General features: G+C 44.3%; 1 protein-coding gene across 5 annotated transcripts in view; it reads right to left on the reverse strand.

Annotated features, from left to right (window-relative positions):
- Positions 1–19,535: 19,535 nt before the first annotated feature.
- The window catches only part of RAD18 (RAD18 E3 ubiquitin protein ligase), a 115,709-nt gene continuing 109,727 nt past the window's right edge, over positions 19,536–25,517 (reverse strand). For 4 of the 5 annotated variants that reach the window (XM_089919586.1, XM_089919588.1, XM_022564695.2 and 1 more), the window contains one exon: positions 19,536–19,680. In XM_089919586.1, the coding sequence (XP_089775712.1) occupies positions 19,578–19,680 (103 nt within the window). In that variant the 3' untranslated portion in view covers positions 19,536–19,577. Of the gene's footprint in view, positions 19,681–22,062; positions 22,284–25,517 lie in introns of all 5 variants that reach the window. The other variant, XR_016394755.1, reaches the window with a different exon arrangement.

Raw genomic sequence — 25,517 nt, forward strand, 5'->3', positions numbered from 1 at the left:
TCCATACAAATTTTAAGATTTTTTGTTCTAGTTCTGTAAAAAATGCCATTGGTAATTTGATAGGGATTGCACTGAATCTGTAGATTGCTTTGGGTAGTAGAGTCATTTTCATAATATTGATTCTTCCAATCCAAGAACATGGTATATCTCTCCATCTGTTTATGTCATCTTTGATTTCTTTCATCAGTGTCTTATAGTTTTCTGAGTATAGGTCTTTTACCTCCTTAGGTAGGTTTATTCCTAGGTATTTTATTCTTTTTGTTGCAATGGTGAATGGGATTGTTTCCTTAATTTCTCTTTCTGATCTTTCATTGTTAGTGTATAGGAATGCAAGAGATTTCTGTGCATTAATTTTGTATCCTGCAACTTTACCAAATTCATTTATGAGCTCTAGCAGTTTTCTGGTGGTATCTTTAGGATTATCTATGTATAGTATCAGGTCATCTGCAAACAGTGACGGTTTTACATCTTCTTTTCCAATCTGTATTCCTTTTATTTCTTTTTCTTCTCTGACTGCTGTGGCTAGTACCTCCAAAACTATGTTGAATAATAGTGGCGAGAGTGGACATCCTTGTCTTATTCCTGATCTTAGAGGAAATGCTTTCAGTTTTTTACCACTGAGACTGATGTTTGCTGTGGGTTTCTTGTATATGGCTTTTATTATGTTGAGGTAGGTTCCCTCTATGTCTAGGACATCTTTAAGAGCCGGGCATCCTGCTGCCTCCTGCCCTATCTCCAGCTCTGAGTCACACTTGTCAGACTGTCCCCAGTGATCAGATCAAACTGGCTCTGTTGGCTGTCTGTGCCTTGACTCACTTGGGACAACAGAAAAGGAGAGAACTTGGCTGACCTGGTTTAGTCCCCAACCTTCCACACCAGTGACGAGCAGAACATTCACCATAAGACTCTCAGAAGTGCCCCAGAGTTTGGGGAAGACATTAGGTGAGGTGAGAAATCGGCTGCCCAGGAAACACTCCAGGTCTGAACACTCCAAATGCCTAACAATAGGTTCCTGATCATAGGTAACTATAGGCTCTAATAATATACAGGCCCTAGTAACAGAATAGGCTTCAGGGCTACACCCTAAAATAGGCTTCAACGTTTACCAACGGGAGACAAAGGTTGATTGAACTGGGATATGGGATATGTTTCCTGCTACATTTGCAGGCATCACCTACAGATAAAATGACATCCAGTGGAAGGAGGGGACATCTCTTCCTGTTGCTTCATTTTAGGAGCATGAAATCTTTTCCTAGAAGCTCCGCAGAGACATCCCCTCATGTCCCTTCAAAGAATAGCAACACATGCAGGGACCTAAACCAATCTCTGGTAAGAGATATGGGAACACTACGGTTGACTTTGACGAATCAGGATTTGTCCCTGAAGGTGGGGATGGACTCACTGATTCCTGAATCCTCCTTCCAGGAAGCGGGGAGGTGGGGGAGCGGGGGATACACAAAGAAGCTAAAGAAGAGGAAGAGGAGGAGGAAAGGAAAACGGTTCTATAAACCACCACCAGTGTCTGTTATGAAGTTAAATTATTCCACTGCTTGCTGTTCCTATCATGCAACCATTAAAATAATTATTAAAAACGATGGGGCAGCATGGTCATATCTCATAATTTAATAAGATGAAAAAACCAGGAGACAAAAACGTACGTGTACAAGGTGTGCAGCACACAAATGTGTCTGTATGTGGATAATACTGGAAATCACACGCCACAATGAAATTAATTCAGAGGCACGTTAGATGGAGGGATTGAGACTGACTTCATTTTTCAATTTCCCAAACATCTTGTAATGTTAGAAAATGTTAATAATTGTAATAACGTGAATAATTAATAAAACAAAAAACAGCCTATCAGTTGAACGTAGCTCTGATGGAGACATGGGAATCAAGCAGAGTGTGTGGATATTCTAGCCTAGGTCAGGCTCAGAGAGACCCTGAGAGCCACATGCTGCGCTGGAGGGAATGATTTCTCAAGGCGAGATTCTGAGCACGTGGGCATCTCTCTAAACAAAATTAAGTTTGTGTTTTGTTCCTACACCAGAGCATGTTGGTTTTTTTTTTTTAAAAAAAAAAAGCTTAATGAACTTATACTACGTGTGAAGGGTATGTATGTTCTGGGTGGGCAGCCGGACATTAAATATAGACTACTCAGTCCACCCAGAATTCGCTCTTGAAAACACCAGAGGGAACTGAAACAGACAGGTGCTGATCCTCCGGAGCAACCAGGTCTGGGGCCTGCGTGCTACCCAGCAGGAGAGACAAACAGCGGTTTCAAAAACCAAACCAGAATCTCAAGGGTCGAGGGCAGGCACTTTGCCTATAGGTGTTGATTCTCACTCGGGCAACTCTCTGTAGCGAGACCCCAGGATGATGTGCAGCAGATTTTTACATATATATTAAGTTCAGCTGTTCTTAGAATATAAAGGGATTTGTCTAAAATGGAGGGGTCCCCAATTAGTTGCCCCCGCGTGGACCCAGGCTCAGGAAAGGCTGGAGTGGCAGAAGATGGTTAGCTCACACTGGCAACAATAATCTGTTCTCAGGAGGGACAACCACACTCGGGAAAGCCCTGGACGCGTGGCGCCCCTCAGAGTGTCCTCTGTTTCAGGGAGGATGCTGCCAGCTGCATGTAACAGACAGCCCCATCTCAAAATGCCAACGCTGAAGACAAACATGATTGAACACAAGGGGTCCAGAGCTGGGTGAGCAAACGCAGCTGCCCAACGCCACCTTCAGGGATGGGGAGGATTCTCTCCATCTTCTGGTTCCAGTACCTTCAGCCTGGGCTTTGCTCTCAGACTCACTCCCTTCCTGGTAGCAAGACGGTGGTCCCCAGTGCAGCGTGACACGCAAACACAGTAACATCCAGAAGAAGAAAAGAAGACCTTCCATTCCTGTGTGTCTCCTTCTGACAGCGAGGAAGCCTCTCCCAGAAGCCCCTGCCACATGCCTCTCACACCTCCGTGACCACAACTGCACCAAGTGCTCGAGCCCAAACCAATGACCGGCGAGGGGAGCCACCGTCGCGAAGGACAGGGCCACGTGAAGGGCGGACGCACCGGATGGAGGCGGAATCCCATTAGAAAGGGGGAGGGGGGCGTCCTGGGTATGAACCAAGGCACGGCTACACCCAGGTACCCATGCTCTTGACATTGCCCCCGTCCCCTACAGCACAAACACACCTCCCTGACCTCTCCCACCGTATCCTTTCCATGGGCCTGTTTTCCAGTCTAGCCACGCATCAGAAATTCTCCTCCTCAACAGGTCTTACCTGGAGAGCGTCACGGCTTCTGTGGAGCTGGCTGGGAACTCCTGCCTCAATCAGAACTCCTTCCTCTCCTGGGTCCCACATCATCGTCCTCATACTCACCGCCATCCACCTCCTGTATTAGTCAGCTAAGCAGCTTCTGTCTTCCCCAAACTAGACTTTGAGCTTCCCGGGGACAGACACTACGTCCAGTTCACGTCTCGGTGCCCACAGTGCCCAGCTCTCCAGCTCGTGCTCTGCGTCTGTCCACCTGAATCCACCAGAGCTTTGCACCAAAGAGCTGAGATCCAAGCGCCCACCTAGTGCGTCCACATCCTGCTCCTCAAGGCCGACGCCTACACTCCTAGTTAGAAACAAAGTTACTGGGAAGCAAGGCGGGAGGTTGCGCCCTGCACCTGCCTGCTGGGTTCCAGCACAGGTGGACGGGGTCTGCATCCTTGAGATGTTACAGAGCAGCAGATGGAGGCACCTGGGCCACACTGAGGGTCCCCTGAAGCTTCTCCCCCAGCCTCCAGCCCAGAGAGGGACAGGGTCACCCCAAAGCAACTATCTCAGAAACACACAGAGCATGCAGGAGATGTGCTAATGCCTTAGCAAAGACTTCATCTTATAAACTAAGTTCAAACCAGGTTGGTTACTGGTCATTCCTATGTGATGAGTGTTGCCCTGCCATTGCTCAGGACGGCCAGACCCTTTGCTTCAGAATTTCTCTCCCTTCTGGCACACAACAGCCCGTGATGCAACTGAAGACAGAGATCCTATCTCCCACCCCTGATTCTGAAGGTAAGGCCCGAAACTCCTGCATCGTTCTCCACATGACAGGGGGAATCCTCTCAGCTGCCTGGGGGGCTTCACTCATCCCAAAGAGCTCTAGCTGGCCAGTGTTATCCAAAAATAAGAGAGCAGAGCCCAATACTCTAGTGATGGTGTGTAGCCAAAGCAGAAAAGACGGGGACTTTCCCTTCCCGAGTTGGATGTCAAAGGAACCCACGGATGCATTAACTGTCCAAGCAACTATTCCAAACTTCCCAGTTTGGAAAGAGCATCAGCTTTGAAGTCAGTTCAGAGGTACATTCAAAACCCAGGTCAGCCACTGATCGGTCTGCTGTGTGACCTCGAGTAGGTCAAATCACCTCTCTGAGCTTCAGTTCCCTCATCTCTAAAGTGTCCATCATGATACTGACCTCATACGGTTGTTGGGACAATCTCATTAAAAGAGAACGCATTGAAAGAACCCAGCATGGAACATGAGCTCAGTAAGTGGGAGCCACGACTCCTATTACCACTAAAAGCATTAAACCCTAAGCTGTTTTCCCACATGCTGTGCCCCCTTCCTGTACCAACCGCACCAAAGTGAATACAGAGGTCACAGAATGTCACAGCTGAAACTGCTCTCAGATACCGACTTAGCTCCATGGTTCTAACTCCACTGGGAATCATTGGGAAGAATGACATCCTGTTGCCTGTGGGGTCAGCAGACGACGGAGCCCACTCCCAGAATGAAAAGCTCAACAGGCGCAACTACGCTAAAGGCACCAAGACGCTGGCTGCGTACCTGTGCGAAGCGTCCCGGCTGAAGAACTGAGCACCGCCCTCGTCCCGCCACCTCGCGCTCTTCCCGTAGCTCAGGAAAGCGGAAGCCCGTCTCTCTTTCCCTCTCTTCAGACTCTCCAGGCCTCCAGGAGTGGACGCGAGAGCACCCACCTGTCTCAGGATGGAGTTACCTATTCCGGCAGCGATAAATGTTCAGTCCTGGGGGCCTGTAAACGACCCTGGGTGACAGCTGAGTTCTCGGTGGTGTCTCAAGAAAATAGCCAAGGCCTAAAAGCACAAGTTCTTCTGTAGAAAGTTCTGGTCGATGTCCACTGAGCTAAAGAGAAGCCTTGGTGCTTCCTGGTCCCACCTCTGCCCCCAGTCAGGGTCGCACACACTTGGAACATTGAGTCGCGGGTACCTGGTGCCTCAAGGGCCACCCTTTCTGTCCCCTACTGTCTCGGGCACATTCTGTCCTTTTCTCAAGACCTTAACCGTTACTGGTGTCCCACGTCCTCTCTTTATTACAATCCCTCAAAACCTAAACCTATTGGGAGGGTTACTTGGTCTCAATCTGAGTTGCTAAATAAAAAGTAAAAACTGAAAAAAAAAAAAAACCCTACCATCTCACAGGCCCAATCAGAGACCAATTAAATCAGGGCACAGGGTGCGGGCATCTGTGTTTTCTTAGACCAGTCTCCTCACTTTACAGGGGCGGACAGGAAGCCCAGAAAGGTGAAGCGAGTGTCTGCTGATCTCTTCCAGTGTGATACTGCGGCATCAGCCCAGCGTTTCAGGTATCAGAATACCTTGGGGCCTCTGATTCTATCAGCCAATGTCGAGGTCCCTTCCGGCCAACAGGTTTGACTGGCTTGTCTTCCGTACCCTCACCGATCCCTCTTCTGTGCAGACAGGACAAGCCCTTAAAGGCTTTGTGTGATGGGCAGAGATGGGCAAGGAGAACGGGCACATTCCAGGGGGTAGGAACGGAGGGGCTCCTCACCGCTGCCCGAATGCTCAGAGCCTTCTCACGTCCTGGCCCAGCACCCTGGCCTCCAGCGCAAGCTGCTCTCTCACGGAGAAAGCACTTCTCCCTCCCCACCGGCTGTTTCCCACTCTGGGGCCTTATCCCCTGCCTCAGCCCCAGCCGAGTCGGAGCCCCCCCCCCCAACATTAAACAATTCAAGGGCTATTCATCGAGCACCTATGGGCCAGGGACTCTCCTAGGCACGGAGTTACTACAGTGAGGGGGCCGAGCTGGTACCTGCCAGCGCGCAAGCCGCGCGTCCCAAGTCGGACCATAACCCGTCCCAGGAAGAGGCCACCCCTCGTCACCTCCTACCAGAGGCCCAACTACTTGCTAGGCAAGGGAGAGCCACTGGGGAGGCACACACTGGACAAACCAGAGCTGGTCTAGAGGACCGCAGAGTTCAGGGGGTGCAGACTCTCAGAAGTACGCGCGTTTAGGTAGCGGTTCCTTTTTAGCTGAGAAAACACTGCTGCAGAAGCATGGCCTTCGCTGATTCCGAACCCTGACGTGAGCAGCGTGCGCGTCGGAGTGAAGCTGTTGCTGATTGGCTGTTAGGAGCCTCTGAAGTGAAGGTGTTGCTGATTGGCTGTTAGGAGCCTCTGAAGTGAAGGTGTTGCTGATTGGCTGAATTCAGATGGGAAGCGTGGGCTTGGGTGTATGGCTGGTGGGGGAGGTGTAGCGACCGTACTGCGAGGAGCTATGGCCTGAGTCAGTCTATTCTCTTTTTTTTTCATTTTTAAACTTTTTGACTTTTTTTTTTTAAGTGAAGTATAGTTAATTTACAGTGTTATTCCTGTCTTGATGTTAGCGTATGGGAACTCCCCCCATCCCCCAAGTACGCCTCTGGGTCCTTTCTCAGCCAAGTCTGGGTTCTGAAAGGGGGACACCCCAATACCTAAATTCAGGAAGCTCATGGTCTGCTTAGGAATTCGGGGCACACTCCTAAAAATGGAACCAGTGGGCCTAGGCATGGTGTTCATCCAGCAAACGATTATGGTATGGACTCCAGCTGTGTTTTAGTCCATGTGGAAGCACTGGTGGCCACACAGAGCCCTAAACTCAAGGCCAATAGGAGAAGGGTCACGAGTAAAATACAAAAATAAAATAAAATAGGGCTTTGGAATTGAAGCATCTCTGAATGGAAAGCTGACAGGAACCTCAGAGTGTGTGCTCCAGCCTCCTCGTTTAAAGGGTAGGAAAACCTGATTCCCAGAGGAGGTAACTAACACGCCCATGTTCATAAAGCACGTTAGTTGACAAAGTGGGACCCAGGTATCCTGACTCCTGGTCCACTTCTTTACTGAAACCTACTGCCCATGAACAAGGAGAAAGGAGGAGCTGACTGCTCTCATGTAAGGTAATGGGGGAAAGCCTCATGGGGCAGCTGGGGCTGCACCTGGGCTTCGAGGGGAAGGGCATGACGAGCAAAGGCATGAGTACAGAACCCCCTTGCACCTGCTCATCCAGGCACCCCATTTCCTCACACCAGCCCCACTGTTTTTCTCCTGCCTCTGCCCTAGTGCCTGGCTCCCTCTTGCTGGAGTATTCACACCTGGAGACCTGAATTCCAGGAGGCACATCAACCGGGATTTCTACATTGCATTTGCAGGTCTGTCCCACTGGGGAAAGAGCGCGATGAGAGGATGCCAGGGAGGTCCCCAGGTACTGGGCAGGCACCCAGGGCCTCCCCTCCTCCCCTTGCTCTGGAGCAGCTCTTCCACCGTCCTCTACAGATGCTCATGTGGGGCGAGCAGCAACAGCCCCCTTGCTGGCAGCAGCAGTCACAGGCTGGGAGTGGCTTGAGACCTGAGAGAGGTTATGGAGGCACAGCCTGTCCTCGATGCTCACAGACACCTTCTGCCCCTTCATATCTGAGCCTGGCCCCACCCTGCTCCGTGGCTCCTCCCAAAGCCCCAACCCCTCCCCCAAACCTGCTCTCTGATGTAGTCCTCCTTCCCTCTTGCAGAAGGACACATGTCCAGGTGCTGGAGATAAAGAAAAACATCAAGGTGGATCCTGTGCCCTCAAGTAATCATGAACAAGTCAGAGAAAGAGATCTAACGAATATATATGAAAGTCGAACAACATGGCAGGTGCTGTGCTGGGCATTTCCATGTTTTATTTAACTCACAGTGCCGAGAGGTAGAGACGGTTTGTGGTGGACAGAACCCTAAGATGGCGCGCCCAAATTCCCATCCCCTGGCTCTGGTGGCCATCGCCCCTCTGATGGGACTTCCCTTGCCAATTCCTGCTGCCATCCTCTACTTTTGAGGGCTAACACCATGGCTACTTAGAGACAGAAGCTGGAAGAGCTGAGCAACAGGAACAAGCTGTGCTTTCACATCTGGCAGGGACAGGGAGGTTCCCCAGGGAAGCTGAGAACAGCTGCCCCGGAAGTGAGCAAGGAGATGGCACCAGCTGGCCAGGGGTGGCAGGGGGCAGGGGAGGGGGCAGGAATCCGCACCCGCTCCAGCTCCTACCGTGGGTGATGCCTTGGCCGCTGCACAACCCACTGCTCGCTGCTCACTTCAGACTGGCAGGAAGCAGACGAGGGCGATGTTCCTTCAAAATTATCAGCTCCCTGCAATTCCCTGCTCCAGGCCTCCTCGACCCAGAAAAACAGACCAGCACAGAACGGTGCGCCCATCTGGACTCACAGAGACACTTTATCCAGCTCTTCAGGAAGCCATGGGAGGAGAAATGAAAAGGACAGAACAAGCAAGGCCATGTGCACTTTCAATCAGTCACTGGCTCCCGGAATGTTCTAGCAGGAGGGGGGTCTAAAGATCATTTTGCTACTGAGAAGACTAAGGCCAGAGAAGGAAAATGATTTGCCCTGAATCACACAGGTGAGTTGTGGCAGAGCCTGGCTTATGGCCCAAGTCTCCTCTGCCTCCTGTAATCAAGCCTCTGTATTTCTTCCTTACCCACCCCACAACGTGTGTGTGCCTGTGTGCGTGTACACACACACACACATATAATATACGTACATAAAGACACATACACACATATAGGATTCTCAAAGAATGCATTCTAGAGACAATTTAGAAAATGTAGAAAACGAGAAGAAAATTAATATTCAGCCAAAATACCCAAATTCAGAAATCATATGTTGGGGTATTTTATTTTCTCTATGCACACACATAATACATGAAGAATACATATTGACATATGTTGAAGCATTGGAATTTACTATAGATATGGATTTGCAATCTCTTTACTTGTTACATTAGCAAGTTACATCTATAAATATCTTCCAAAACGTTTAACAGCTTTAAAATACAACATTTTAATGCATGTAATGCACGTACCACATTTATTTAACTATTTCCCTATGGATGATCTTGAGATTCTTTTTATTATTTTACAATTTAAGTAACAAGGCAACTGTTACTTACAAGGCAATTTGGGCAACTTTCACTTCCAGCCAAAGAGGAGTAACAGGGATCAGATTTACTCTGTCACTTGAACAAAAAAATTTTTAAAACATTTTGAAAACATAGGGCACATGCAAAAAAGTGTGTAAAATAGCAATTTTCAAGAAGGTTGCCATTGGGTGATAAAGGACGGTGATCCCTGAGAGATGGGAAACCACCAGGTGCGTGAGCCCTTCAGCTGCCCCAGGTAAGTGCCTTGGGAGAGTTTCCAGGGGGTGCAGGGAAGGGAGACCCCGGTGGAGCCTGATGAGGTCCCTGAGTTGAGTAGATGGAGATGGGAATCCAGGGAGACCAGCTAGACAAAAACACAGAGAGGAGATTTCTGCAGAGATCCAACCCTGGAGACCCGCAGAGGGTCTGTCCTAAGTCTTTAGGGGAATATTAATTAGCACGTGTGAAGAAACTACTGGAGGCTGGCAAAGAACTACTGGGAAGGATTCGCGGCATCTGTGCCTAGCATTCACATACAGCTGGCCACAGCCTATTGTCACCAGCCAGACTGGAAAAGCCACAATTCACAGGGCATTCAGTTGAGTCGTCAGGAAGGTCTTGCCTCAATAGGAGGAAAAAATTAGCCCTAGACTGAGCCTTTTCTGAGCCCACCAAAAATATCTTAAAAGCAAGAACCAAAAGAATCAAATTGTTTCCACATAACTCTACTGTGTACCAGAACAATGATCCAAATTATTTGCAAGAGAAACATTCAGCATCCAACAAGGTATGATTCACAATGTCTGGAATCCAATAAAAAATTACCAAGCAGGCAAAGAATCAGGAAAACACAACCCATGATGTGGGAGTCAAGTAATTGATTAAAAGTGACCCAGGTCTAACACACAGATTAGAATTAGCAGACAGGACATTAAAACAGTAATTCTACCAGAATTCCATGTGTCCAGATAATTAACTAAGTAGAGACATTGAAGATGTAAAAAGATCCAAATCAAGCTTCTAGAGATGAAAACTACAGTGTTTGGGATGAAGAGTGCAGTGGAGGTGATTAAAGGCGGATCAGACATTTCAGAAAAGATGAAATAACTTGAAGTGTAGCAACAGAAGGTGTACAAAATGAAACACAGAAAAACAGAATTTTAAAAAATGAAAAGAGCATCAGTGAACTATGGGACAACTTAATGGCCTAATATAAATGTAACTGGAACGAATCCTCAAAGGAGAGGAATGAGAGGGGAGGACAGAAGAAAATAATGGTCAAAATTTTCCACATTTGATGAAAAGGATAAACCCACAGATCCAAAGATCTCAACAAACCCCAAGAATCATGAAGAAAACATCACCAATGCATATTATTATTATTATTAAATTGTTCAAATCTAATAAAAAAAAGAAAATCTTAAAAACAGCCAGAGAAAAAAGACATGTTACAAACAGAAAGAACAATGACAAGGATGACAGAAACTTTCTCACAGGAAACAAATCAAGTGACAAGAAAAAAGAAATGTCAACTCACAATTCTATACTTAACTAACATTTCTTTCAAAATCGAAGGTGAAATGAAGACATACAAAAGCTGAACAAAATTATCACCAGCAGAAGAAATGTTAAAGAAAGTCCTTCAAGTGGAAGGAAAATGATACTAGATAGAAATGTGGATATATACAAAGGAATAATGAGCATGAAAAATGGTAACTACATAGATTAACAGACATGATTTTTTGCTTATTATATAAATCCCTTTAAAAGATAATTTACAGTCTAAACAACCATAACAATGTAGTACGGTGTTTATAACATATGTAAAAGTAAATTGTATAACAGCAATAATATAAAGGTGGGGGGGTGGATAAATGGAAGCATGAGAAGATTCTTATATTACACCTGAAGTAGTATAATACTTGAAAGTAAGCTGTGATAAAAATGACTACCATAAGCCCTAATTCAACCACTAAAATAACAAAATAAGGAGCTATAGCTAATAAATCACCAAAAGAGATAAAATAGAATAAAAAATAATCCAAATAAAGAAGAAAAAGAGGAAAAAAAGGAATAAAGAACAGATGGGACAAAACAGAAAACAACAGCACAATGACAGACTTATACATGACCACACCAACAATCACATTAAATATAAAGGTTTTAAACACACCAATTAAAAGGCAGAAATTGCAACTGTCAGATTGGATAACAAAACAACACCAACTATATATGCTGTCCACAAGAAATGTACTTTAAATATAAAGGCACAAACAGAAACAGACTCGGGAATTCCCTGGTGGGCCAGTGGTTAGTTAGAGTTCTGTGCTCTCACTCCTGAGGGCCTGGGTTCGATCCCTGGTTGGGAAACTAAAATCCCACAAGCTACATGGTGTGGCCAGAAACAAAACAAACAAACAAACAAAAAACCAAACAGACTCAAAGATACAGAGAACAAACTGGTGTTTACCAGTGAGGAGAGGGAAGGGAGGAGGGGCAAGACAGGGGCAGGAGATTAAGAGGTATAAACTACTATATATAAAATAGGGACTTCCCTGGTAGTGCAGTGCTTAAGAATCCACCTGCCAATGCAGGGGACATGGGTTTGAGCCCTGGTCCAGGAAGGTCCCACATGCTGCAGAGCAACTAAGCCCATGCACCACAACTACTAAGCCTGTGCTCTAGAGCCCGCGAGCCACAACTACTGAGCCCACGAGCCACAACTACTGAAGCCCACGCGCCTAGAGCCCGTGCTCTGCAACAAGAGAAGCCACCGCAGTGAGAAGCCCATGCACTGCAACGAAGAGTAGCCCCCGCTCACCGCAACTAGAGAAAAGCCCGTGTGCAGCAATGAAGACCCAACACAGCCAAAAAATAAATTAATTAAACAAAAGAAATTAAAACACAAAACAAGCTACAAGGCTATATCGTACAGCATAGGGAATATAGCGAATATTTTATAATAACTTTAAATGTAGTATAATCTATAAAAATATTGAATCATTATGTTGTATACCTGAAATCAATATCATGTTATAAATCAACTATACTTTAATTAAAACAGTAAAAATAAATAAAAAATAAAATTAAAATAGAATTTAAAAATCGTAAAGGATGGAAAAATGCACTAGCCAAAAAAAAAGCTGGATGGTGTATTCTAATACCAGACAAGGTAGATTTAAGAGCAAAGAATATTACTACAGATAAAGAAGGTCTACCTTATGAAGAAAAAGAGGTGAATTCATCAAGAGGACATAGCAATCCTAAATGGTTATGCCCCTATTAACAGAGGTTTAAAATACATGAAGCAGGGCTTCCCTGGTGGCGCAGTGTTTGAGAGTCCGTCTGCTGATGCGGGGGACACGGGTTCGTGCCCTGGTCTTGGAAGAGCCCACATGCCGCGGAGCGGCTGGGCCCGTGAGCCATGGCCGCTGAGCCTGCACGTCCGGAGCCTGTGCTCCTCAACAGGAGAGGCCACAACAGTGAGAGGCCCACGTACCGCGAAAAAAAAAAAATACATGAAGCAAAAATGAACTATAAGGAGCAACTGACAAATCCACAATTACATTCAGAAATTCCAGTAACTCTCTCAAAAACTGACAGAACAAGCAGACAGAAAATCAGCAAGGACAGAGTAGCCTTGAGCAACACTGTCAAACAACTTGATATAATTGACATTTATCAAACACTCCACCCAACAACAGTAGAACACACATTCTTCTTTTTAAAGCATTACTTTTCTTATTTTTGGCTGTGTTGGGTCTTCGCTGCTGCGCACAGGCTTTCTCTGGTTGCGGCGAGCAGGGGCTACTCTTTGTTGCAGTGCACAGGCTTCTCGTTGCGGTGGCTTCTCTTGTTGTGGAGCACGGGCTCTAGGTGTGTGGGCTGCAGTAGTTGTGGCACACGGGCTCTAGTAGTTGTGGCTCGCGGGCTCTAGAGTGCAGGCTCAGTAGTTGTGGCGCACGGGCTTAAGTTGCTCCACAGCACGTGGGATCTTCCCGGACCAAGGATTGAACCCACGTCTCCTGCATTGGCAGGCGGATTCTTAACCACTGCACCACCAGGGAAGTCCTGAACACATATTCTTTTCAAGTGCATATTGAACATTTACCTAGACCATCTTCTAGGGCATTAAAAAAAGTCTCAATACATGTAAAAGCGTTCAAGTCATAAAAGTTAAAGAATTAAATTAGAAATCAATAAAATAAAGCTCTATGAAAAATTATCAAATATTTGGAAAGTAACATATTTATATGTAACTCATGTATCAAATAAGAAATCAAAAGGGAAATTAGAAAGTATTTTGAACTGAATGAAAATTAAAACAGAACATAAAAATTTGTGGAATGCAGTTAAAGCTGTACTTTGGGGAAATTTTGTAGCATTAAATGCCTATCTTAGAAAAGAAGAAAGGACTCAAATCAATGACCTAAGCCTCTACCTTAAGACAATATAAAAAGAACAATTAAATCCAAAGTAGGCAACAGAAAGGAAATAAAAGATAGAGTGGCAATCAATCAAATAGAAAAGAGTGAAACATTAGAGAAATTCAATGAAACCAAGAGCTGTTTGCCTGAGACCAATAAAATTAATAAACTTCTAAACAGTCTGATGGGGGAAAAAAAAAAAAGAAAGAAAGAAAACACCAACTACCAATAACAGAAATGAGAAAGGTCAAAGAGGTTCTCACAAAAATTTGTACACAAAAGGGAAAATTATAAGCAACTTCTGTCTGTAAATCTGTCAATTTAAATGAAATGGATGGATTCCTTGAAAGACACAAACTACTAAAGTTTACTGAATAAGAAACAGATAACCTGAATAGGCCTACATACATTAAGAAATGAAATATATTGTTAAAAACCTACCCACAAAGAAAATTCCAGGCTCGTATCGCTTCACTGGTGAATTCTGCTAAACACCTTAGGAATAAATAATACCAGTTCGACACAAACTTTTCCAGAAAACTGAAGGAGAAAATACTTCCCAGCTCATTCCATGAGGCCAGCATTATCCTAATACCAAAACCAGATAAAGACATAAAAAGTAATGAAAACTACAGACCAATATCCCTCCTAAATATAGATGCAAAAAATTCTAAACAAAATTTTGGTAAATTAAATCCAACAATATGTAAAAAGGTAACACATCATAACCAAGTGGGGTCTCTCCCACTTTTGTTTTAACATTTAAAAATCAATCTGTGGGACTTCCCCGTGGCACAGTGGTTAAGAATCCGTCTGCCAATGCAGGGGACACGGGTTCGATCCCTGGCCAGGAAGATACCACATGCCGCAGAGCAACTAAGCCCATGTGCCACAACTACTGAGACTGCGCTCTAGAGCCTGCGAGCCACAACTACTGAGCCCCCATGCCACAACTACTGAAGCCCATGCACCTAGAGCCCGTGCTCTGCAACGAGAAGCCACCACAATGAGAAGGCCGCGCACTGCAGTGAAGAGTAGCCCCAGCTTGCCGCAACTAGAAAAAGCCCGCACGCAGCAATGAAGACCCAACTCAGTCAAAGTAAGTAATAAATAAATAAATAAATTTAAAAAAATAAAAAAACCAAACTGTGTAATTCACATTAATAAACTAAAAAAGAAAAACCGTATGATCATCTCAATAAATACAGAAAAAGCATTTGACAATATTCAATAACCATTTCTGATTTTTAAAAAATTCTCAGCAAACTAGGAGTAGAAGCAAATATTCCCAACGTGATTCAAAGCATTTATCTGGTAGAGAATTTATATCCAGAATAAAAGACATCCATATTGGAAAGGAAGAAATACAAAAGTCTTTACATGATTACATGTTTACATGATTCTCTATTAGAGAAAATCGAATGGAATCTACAAAAAAGCTACCAAACTTATGAGTTTAGCAAGATTGCTCGATACACGATTAATATGCAAAAATCATTTCTATCTCTCTAACCTATCAACATACAATCAGAAGCTGAAATTTTAAAAACTATACAATTAACTCTTACAATGCAATAATTTTTTAAAAACCCAATTTTAAAATGGGCAAAAAATCTGAATAGACATTTTTCCAGAGAAGACATAGAAATGGCCAAAAAGCACATGAAAAGATGCTCAACGTCATTATCTATTGAGCAAATGCAAATCAAAACCACAATGAGATACCACTTCACACCCACTAGCATGGCCATAATAAGAAAGACAGATAATCACAAGTGTTGGCAAGGACATGGAGAAATTGGAAGACTAATAGAGTGCTAGTGGGCAAATTGTGCAGCCACTTTGGAAAAGAGTTTGGCAGTTAAATATAAAATATTAAGCACAGAGTTACCATATGATTCAGAAATGCCATTCGTAGGTATATACCCAAGACAAATAAAAACATGTTCACACAAAAACTTGTACACAACTGCTTACAGGCACACCATTAACAATAGTGAAAATAAACTGAAACAACCCAAATATCCATCAGCTGATGAATGGATAAACAAAATGTGGTATACCCCATACAATGAAATACTATTCAGCAATAAAAAGAAATGAAGGACTGATAAATGCTACATGTATGACCTTGAATACTTTAGGCAGAGTGAAAGAAGTCAGACCCCAAAGACCATGTACTGTATGATTTCATTGATATGAAACATACAGAATAAGGAAATATAGAAACAGAAAGTAGCTTAGTTGTTGTCAAGGGCTGGGAAGGATGGGAGAGTTGGGGGTGACGAATAAGGGGACCATAGGCAACAAAAGTGTTCTAAAATTGATTATGGTGATGGTCTCTAAATATAATTGTAAGTTTTAAATGGGTGAATTGTATGTTGAGTGAACTATATCTCAATGAAGCTCTTAAAGAAACAAGCAAGCAAAGTTGGTGTCGACTCCAAGGGGTAGGATTCCCAGGAATTTGTTCTGAGTCCTACATGAATCTACATGAAGCCATGGATGAGGCCCAGTCGATGTTTCCTCCCCTTTCAACCTCTCCATCCCTCCTGTTCCCTCCATTACAAGTCTCAGAAGCCTAGATATTAGTTAGTAACTCACCACCTGAGCCCTCAGGAAGGTAGGTGGCAGCTTCAGATCATCCCCAGCACAGTGCCTCCAAGGAACTTGCTGGCAGGCCCTCACAGAGCAGGAGCCACTTCAGTTCAGCCACAAAGCAGGATTCTCAGAGGCTGGGCAAGGCAATTGCACACCTCTTCTTTCCCACAGGTCAGTGGTCTGGAGGGTGAGCCGTGCTGGCTGCCAAGCCAAGATTACAGGGAAGGACGCCTGCTTCCACCCCACCAAATACAGTGGAGCATGTCTGCCCCAGCCTGACCCATGGCTGACTGGGAGAGGGTGGGAGTGGGGCATCACGGGATGGAGGCGGGGGTGGGGTGTTGCCTCCAACATGCTGGGACCAGAGAGGGGAGCCCATGGCGCCTGCAAGAGTTGCAAAGGTGGCACACGAGAGGGGTGGCATTCTAACAACTTCTTGAAGCTGGAGCAGGCTGCCCCACTTACCTGCATGGCTGCCCAGAATCCTTCCCAGGCAAAAGTCTTGCCTCTTTGGTAAGCAAAGAAGAAATCGAGAAATGCCAGGCCATCTGGGAGCCAATGGGAGAGCACCTGCCCGGGTACTCCTTCCGAATTCTAGGTGCTGTTTTACACAGCAGGGTTCCAGCCACCTCCTCCTTCCAGGAGCTCAGAGGGAGCAGGGATGGCTACCCTGAGGTGCTGGGACACCTGGCCCAGGGCAGGATCAGGCCCTCCACCCCCAAACCAACACCAGGGTCTTCCTGGACTCTGGTGAAGTAGCCCTGCTGTCACCAGGACACAGGCAGCCCCAGAGTTGCTGGCACCGGTGGCAGGGGACTGGCTCTGAAATGCCAAACACAGGCATTAGGAACACTGGAAGGAACTGGGAACTGGGGGACATTTTGCACAGAGAGAACAATTTTTTTTTTTTTTACATCTTTACTGGAGTATAATTGCTTTACAATGGTGTGTTAGTTTCTGCTTTATTTTTATTTTTTACATCTTTTTTGGAGTATAATTGCTTTACAATGCTGTACTAGTTTCTGCTTTATAACAAAGTGAATCAGTTATACATATACAAATATCCCCATATCTCTTCCCTCTTGCGTCTCCCTCCCTCCCACCCTCCGTATCCCACCCCTCTAGGTGGTCACAAAGCACCGAGCTGATCTCCCTGTGCTATGCGGCTGCTTCCCACTAGCTATCTATTTTACATTTGGTAGTGTATATATGTCCATGCCACTCTCTCACTTTGTCACAGCTTACCCTTCCCCCTCCTCATATCCTTAAGTCCATTCTCTAGTAGGTCTGTGTCTTTATTCCTTTCTTACCCCTAGGTTCTTCATGAAATTTTTTTTTCTTAAATTCCATATATATGTGTTAGCATATGGTATTTGTCTTTCTCTTTCTGACTTACTTCACGCTGTATGACAGACTCTGGGTCCATCCACCTCATTACAAATAGCTCAATTTCATTTCTTTTTATGGCTGAGTAATATTCCATTGTATATATGTGCCACATCTTCTTTATCCATTCATCCGATGATGGACACTTAGGTTGTTTCCATCTCCTGGCTATTGTAAATAGAGCTGCAATGAACATTTTGGTACATGACTCTTTGAATTATGGTTTTCTCAGGGTATATGCCCAGTAGTGGGGATTGCTGGGTCATATGGTAGTCTTATTTGTAGTTTTTTAAGGAACCTCCATACTGTTCTCCATAGTGGCTGTACCAATTCACATTCCCACCAGCAGTGCAAGTGTCCCCTTTTCTCCACACCCTCTCCAGCATTTATTGTTTCTAGATTTTTTGATGATGGCCATTCTGACTGGTGTGAGATGATATCTCATTGTAGTTTTGATTTGCATTTCTCTAATGATTAATGATGTTGAGCATTCTTTCATGTGTTTGTTGGCAGTCTGTATATCTTCTTTGGAGAAATGTCTATTTAGGTCTTCTGCCCATTTTTGGATTGGGTTGTTTTTTTGTTATTGAGCTGCATGAACTGCTTGTATATTTTGGAGATCAATCCTTTGTCAGTTGTTTCATTTGCAAATATTTTCTCCCATTGTGAGGGCTGTCTTTTGGTCTTGTTTATGGTTTCCTTTGCTGTGTAAAAGCTTTGAAGTTTCATTAGGTCCCATTTGTTTATTTTTGTTTTTATTTCCATTTCTCTAGAAGGTGAGTCAAAAAGGATCTTGCTGTGATTGATGTCATAGAGTGTTCTGCCTATGTTTTCCTCTAAGAGTTTGATAGTTTCTGGCCTTACATTTAGGTCTTTAATCCATTTGGAGCTTATTTTTGTGTATGGTATTAGGGGGTGTTCTAATTTCATTCTTTTACATGTACCTGTCCAGTTTTCCCAGCACCACTTATTGAAGAGGCTGTCCTTTCTCCACTGTACATTCCTGCCTCCTTTATCAAAGATAAGGTGACCATATGTGCGTGGGTTTATCTCTGGGCTTTCTATCCTGTTCCATTGATCTATATTTCTGTTTGAGAGGACAATTTCTGATCAACCCTTTCCAATGATTTGTAGCTTGTACTCAACCATTCACAGGAGACTGTTTCAAGGACTTTATTTTAAATTGATATAGAGTCTATTCAGTGACAAAATTCATTTATTGCATTCTTTCCATTTAATAGCTGGGATTCAAAGGGTTAAAGATTTGATTTACCCAAGTGAAAAAAAGATGAAGGAATCATTTGTAAGCGCCATTTCTGAAGAATATGCCTAATGTTTCAAAGTTACTGTTTTGTGCCTTTAGGTTACAGTACTAACATCCCACTCCAAGTAAAGTGTAAGACACAGGTCTAACTAACAACCACATGAAACTCGGGCAACAAGCATCCTGAAACAGCTGTAACACGCGCATCGGCCTCCAGGCCTCACGTGCTCACGCTCACGGAGGACTTGAGTTAGGACATTCTACCTTTCCAGAAACACAGTGGCTCTGAATGCCTCAACCACTCCTTGTGGTAGAGGGGTTAAAGGATCCTTTTCTGAAGTTGGCTTCTCCATGGAAGAGGAGAATGGCTTAAGGACATTCTGAAATTTAGAAACAAAATCAAACAAAACCCTTTTGCCAAAAAGTCTCTGTCCTCTGCAAAGCTGGTGAATGTGTGGATGCCAGTATTTTTAGAGAGAGATGTTTTAGGGGCAGGAGGTAACTGACCAAGTGAGGATGCTTTCTAAGGTTTTTTTTTTTTTTTCCTAGAAAGGCAGAAAAGAATAAAGATCAGTTAAACATAACATTTAGAATGTAACATCTTCACTTGGGCAATTATGAATATGAAATCACCATGGCAACAAAAGTACCATCTTCTGATGACTGCACTGGGAAAGTCAACAAACCCACACTAATTCCTGTTCCGCTTATTTCTTGGCTCGAGCTCAGCACTTTCAGCTGACCTCATTCGACGATTCTGTCTGGGACTTATTTCTGTGTCTTGAAGATCATATCTGAAAATGGAAGAAACAAAATGGCAGCTTAGAAAATGATGATCACTATTATTCCACAGCAGTTTCTAGTTTACAAGCCCCTTCCCGTGTGTTTTTATGTGATCCTCCAAATAGCCTTCTACTCCACTGACAAGTCTGCTATGATAATTATTATGACTTTTATTATTTCCACTGCACAACTGAGAAAACAGGTGACTTAGCAAAGATCACAGATCATAAGTGACAGAGTTAGGAATTGAACTCCTTTCTTCTGAATCAGAATCGAGCAGCTTTACGCTTCTGCTTCAGAGGCAGAAAGCTGCAGAAAATGTGCTTCCATGCTAACAACAAGACGAAGCCAGAGAGACGAACAAAATCATAACTTACCATGATCCTGTCAGACAGCTGAGGTTGTAAGGGAACCAAGGAAACAAAATCCCCTCCCAAGAGAGATGAGCCACACGCATCCTTTCACTTCGGGCAGAGCACTGGGGAAAGGGGCGGCTGCCGCACAAGCAGGTGGGAAGACGGAAGTTGACGTTTTCTGGATTTTGCAGCACAGCCTGGTGCTGCGGGCCCCCGACACTGGAGCCTCGGCAGCGCTCCTTGAGACACTGACAGAGGGCAGGACACTGAAGAGGGCCCACGTGGGGCACAGGGGTAAAGCAGGGGATGGGGAGTGGCAGGGGTCAGGCTCTGCCTGATTTCCCAGGTTTGTCAGTGGAGTAGAAGGCTATTTGGAGGATTAAATGAAAATGCATGGGAAGGCACTTATAAACTAGAAAATGATGTAGAGAATAATAAGAGATGATTTAAAGTATATGGGAGGGGCTCCCCTGGTGGCGCAGTGGTTAAGAATCTGCCTGCCAATGCAGGGGACACAGGTTTGAGCCCTGGTCTGGGAAGATCCTACATGCCATGGAGCAACTAAGCCCATGTGCCACAACCACTGACCCTGCACTCTAAAGCCCACGAGCCTCAAGTACTGAGCCTGTGTGCCACAACTACTGAAGCCTGCACGCCTAGAGCCCGTGCCCCACAAGAGAAGCCACTGCAATGAGAAGCACCGCAACGAAGAGTAGCCCCCGCTCACCGCAACCAGAGAAAGCCTGTGCGCAGCAACAAAGACCCAATGCAGCCAAAAATAAATAAATAAATAAAAATTAAAATAAATAAAGTATATGGGAAGATGTGCATAGGTTAAATGCAAATATTACACCATTTTATATATGGGACTTGAGTATCTATGGATTTTGGTAACTGCAGCAGTGGGGGGCAGGGTCCTGGAACCAACCCTCATGGATTCTGAGGGATAACTGTAATCTCAATATTGAGTCTTCCTTACACCTGCTCAAATCTGTTGTTGAGCCTCTTAGTGAAATTTTCATTTCAGCTATTTTGTTTTTCAACTCCAGAATTTCTATTTTTAAAAAATAATTTCTGGGCTTCCCTGGTGGCGCAGTGGTTGAGAGTCCGCCTGCCGATGAGGGGGACACGGGTTCGTGCCCCGGTCCGGGAGGATCCCACATGCCGCGGAGCGGCTGGGCCCGTGAGCCATGGCTGCTGAGCCTGCGCGTCCGGAGCCTGTGCTCCACAGCGGGAGAGGCCGCAGCAGTGAGAGGCCCGCGTACCACAAAATAAATAATTTCTATTTCTTTATTGGTATCCTCTATTTGGTGAGACACTGTTCTCATACATCCCTTTAGTCCTTTGATCAGGGTCAAAACAGCTGATTTCATTGGTTGCTTCTCCCCCGCCCCGGTGTGTATAGGCCACAGTTTCTTGTTTCTTTATGTCTAATATTTTGTTGAAAACTGGACACTTTTACCAATATACTGTGGCAACTATGGGAATTAGATTTTCCTCCTTCCTCAGCGTCTGTTCATGTTGGTGTCTGCTGCTGTTTGTTAAGTGACTTTCTGAGCTCCTGTAAATATACATTCTTTGCTGTGTGAGACCACTGACGTGTCTGCTACGTGAGCTTAGTGGTCAGCTAATGATTAGACAGAACTTTCCCTAATTGCCTGGAACCAATATAACACAGAAGCCCTTGTCACAATCAGTCTTTGCCAAGGGACTCTGTGTGTTGGGGCATGCATTCAGCACTTGGGGGACAACTCCGCCTTAGCCTCTCCTTTCAGCTTGCATGGAGCCTCATAGTCAGCTCAAGGTGAGAGATTAGGGTCCTCTCAGGTCTCTCCTGCGCACACACAGAGCCCTAAGCATGCGTGTGACCTTCCAGAGCCACAGGAATACATAAGAGCTGGTCAAAGCCCCGATGGAAATCTTATTTTCCAGCCTTTCCTTTAAGCTTTTTGCTTAACATATTGTTTGCCCCAACTGTTATCTACCTCACATGGCTATGAAGTTAATCAATTGTCTCTAATTGTTTTAAACAAACACCTCGGGGGAAAAAGAGGCTTTTCGCACTGGGTGAGCTCCAAGTCAGGTAGACAGTCTTGCAAGTGGGAGTCCTCCAGGAAACCACCAGACAGATCAAATAATAATTCTCTGGGAATGAGGCTGTGAAGGCGCTCCAACTCCGTTCTGCCCTTTCTGCGGGCTGCCAGGCTGCTGGTCCTCATCACGACAGCACACTACTGGCTCCCAAGGCCACTGCCAGGCTAGAGAGAGGGGGGTGGGAACAGGGGAAGTCAAATCACCACAAAGCTCTCTGTTTTAACTAAAATTCAGATATTTTTTCTTGAAGAAATGCTCCTTGGATTGTTGCTGTCTTTAGTTAATTTTCAGTTTTGAAAAAGTTGATTCTGCCAAGTTTTGTCAATTTTGTCATTGCTTTTACGGAGAGAATTTCCAGACGTCCTTATTTCACAACGTCTCCTGAATGTTTTCTCCTTTATCTTTTTAATTTTTTCCCCCCAGCTTTTAACTCATGGTCTTAATATCTCTAAACTTTCACAAGTCAAATTTCTCATCTTTTTTTTCCCTAAATAAATAAATTTATTTTACTTATTTTTGGCTGCGTTGGGTCTTCGTTGCTGCGCATGGGCTTTCTCTAGTTGCAGCGAGCAGAGGCTACCCTTCATTGCGGTACACGGGCTTCTCATTGCGGTGGCTCCTCTTTGTTGCAGAGCACGGGCTCTAGGCGCGTGGGCTCAGTAGTTGTGGCTCGCGGGCTTAGTTGCTCCGCAGCATGTGGGATCTGCCTGGACCAGGGCTTGAACCCGTGTCCCTTGCATCGGCAAGTGGATTCTTAACCACTGCGCCACCAGGGAAGTCCCAAATTTCTCATCTTAATATTTTATTGCCATTTATTTATTTGGCTTCTGGGTTTTTTTTTTAATGGGATGTTCCCCCTTATATTTAACTTCTATAAAAGTACTGTTTCTTTGCTCTCTTACCTTGTTTTTAATTTCCTTCTAAAATTTTAAGTAATGTGTTTCTCCCATATTTCCCCTCTTTGATTTGCCTTCACAATAGCTGGCAACAAACATGGCTATAGTGTTAGTGGAAGAAGCAGCCTCTACCATAAGCATGGGCTTGAAGCAGAGTCCCTAGCAAGCAAGGATCTCAAGGTTCTCCAAGAGTAATTCTCTAAAATACCTCATCCTCAAAGATGCAGGAATCCTAATAGGATAAACCACCTCAAGATTTTTTTCCAAGCATGTAACACACTTATTTACTAGAATGATGACACTTAATAACATGGCCCAAACACAACAGGCTTTTAAATTCTTAGCCTCTGGAAGGTATAATCAATGGATTTTTGAGCAAACTTTGCCAGCTGAATGCTGTTAGCCAATTGGGGATACTCCTGTGGCGGACCATGGTGAGAGGCATCAGGAAGCCCTGAATCTACTGAACACAGAAGCCATACCTGGGAGATGTGGCCATCTATGACCAGCCTGCTTCCAGTATACACTATTACCAGGATGATTTACCTGGGCAGAATAAGGGCCATTTAAAGAGGGAGAAGGTTTCTGATTCTTCTTCTTTTGTTTTTGGTTCTTTTTTTTTGGAAACACCAGATTGGTTGTTTCCCTGCTGTAAGTACTTTCAATTTTTTAAGCACCGTGTGGGGCAAAGGGCCCGTCCAGAATACTAGTGCATAAGCTTGAAGAAGGACCCAAAACGGACAAGTATTACATGGAAGGCAAGTTACAGGCCAGTTTCTCAACATAACAACAAAACATCTTAAACAAAATATTAAGAAACCAAGTCTAGCAACATACAAAAGAGTTAATACACCATCAACAAATTAGGTTTATTTCAAGAATGCAATCTTGATTTAACATGCAAAAGATCAATGTAATTCACCACATTAACAAAATAAAGGAGAAAAATCACATACTCTTCTCAATATATTCAATAGAAAACATAAAACACTTGAAAATATTCATCATCCATTTATGTTAAAAACTAGGAATATAAGGTAAAAATATTGAATGCTTTCCCACTAAGATTGGGAATAAGAAGAGGATATCCTTATTACCACTTCTAGTTAACATCTAAATAGCAGTCCTAAACTGTTCAATTAACAAAGACTTTAGAAAAGGTATTATATTGAGATGACATGGTTATAGATGCTGAAAAAATACACAACCCTATAGGGTATCAGAATTATTAAGTAAATTTATCAAAACTCGTGAATATTGGGTTAATGTAAAAATTTAATTTGCTTCATATGTTAGCAACAAGCAATTAGAGAATAGTAAACAAACAACAAAAGAATACTATTTTTAATAACATAGTTATCAGAGGAATGCAAATTTAAATCACAATGAGACGCCACCAGACCCTATGAAGGAGAATGACTAAAATGAAAAAACTAAGAATGCCCATCATTGATGAGGAAATGGAACTTCTGGGCCGCCCACTGTGGATGGGAGTTTAAACTGGCGTGAGCACTTTGGAAAAGTGTCTGGGAGAAGCTACTGGATACATGCACATCCTAACACCCAGCTATACCACTCCGCAGTATATACTCAAAAGAAACAAAAGCACATGCACCAAAGGACATTTAACAGTTATGTTCCTGACATCCTTATTCATGACAGCCAAAAACTCGAAAAAATATATCTAGCAAAAGTAGTATGGGTAAAAAAATGGTGACTTATTCATACAGTGGAATATTACAGAGCAGAGGTTCTCAAACTTTGGCCTGCAGCAGGATCACCTGAGGGCCTCTTAAAACACAGGTTGATGGGCCCCATCCCCAGAGTTTCTCATTCAGAAGGTCTGGTGTGGGGCTCAAGAATTTCCCTTTCTAATATATTCCCAGGTGATACAAATGCTGCTGGTCAGGAAACCACACTTTGAAAGCCACCGCTCTAGACAAAGCAGTGAAAAATAACAAACTACCGTGATATGCAACCATGGAAAAATCTCACACCTGTAATGCTGTCTCCAAGAGTGCACACTATACGATTCCATTTATAAGCAATTTAAAACCAGGCAAAATTAACCCATGGTGATGGAAGCCAGAACCGTGCTTACCTCTGGGAGGAGGCATGAGACGGCTCTTAGAATGCCAGGAATGTTCCACATCCACATCTGGGTGGTGACCTTGGTGGCCCCCCATGATCCACACCTCCTGCCTTTGTGCAATCCCCTTCCCTAGCGTCTGGGGCTGGCCTTGTGACTTACTTTAACCAACAGGATGTGGCCGAAGTGATACAGCACAAGTTTCAGGACTAAGTCTTAAGAAGGCTAAGAGAATTTTGTATTTGCACCTCTTGGGAGCTGTATCAGTCTGGGTCCAATCAGGACTATGATAACTTGAACAGAAAAGTTTAGTATAAAGAATTACTGACTGTAACAGAGGACTGGAGTAACGAGGGGCTGGCTAGTAAGAAGGAAAGAGAATCCTGAAAAATATATTATAGAAAGAGTAGAAA

The sequence above is a fragment of the Delphinapterus leucas genome, chromosome 10, assembly GCF_059928025.1.
Source record: "Delphinapterus leucas isolate spDelLeu-1000000601 "Yukka" chromosome 10, BTC_Dleu_Yukka2, whole genome shotgun sequence".
NCBI classification, from domain to species: domain Eukaryota; kingdom Metazoa; phylum Chordata; class Mammalia; order Artiodactyla; family Monodontidae; genus Delphinapterus; species Delphinapterus leucas.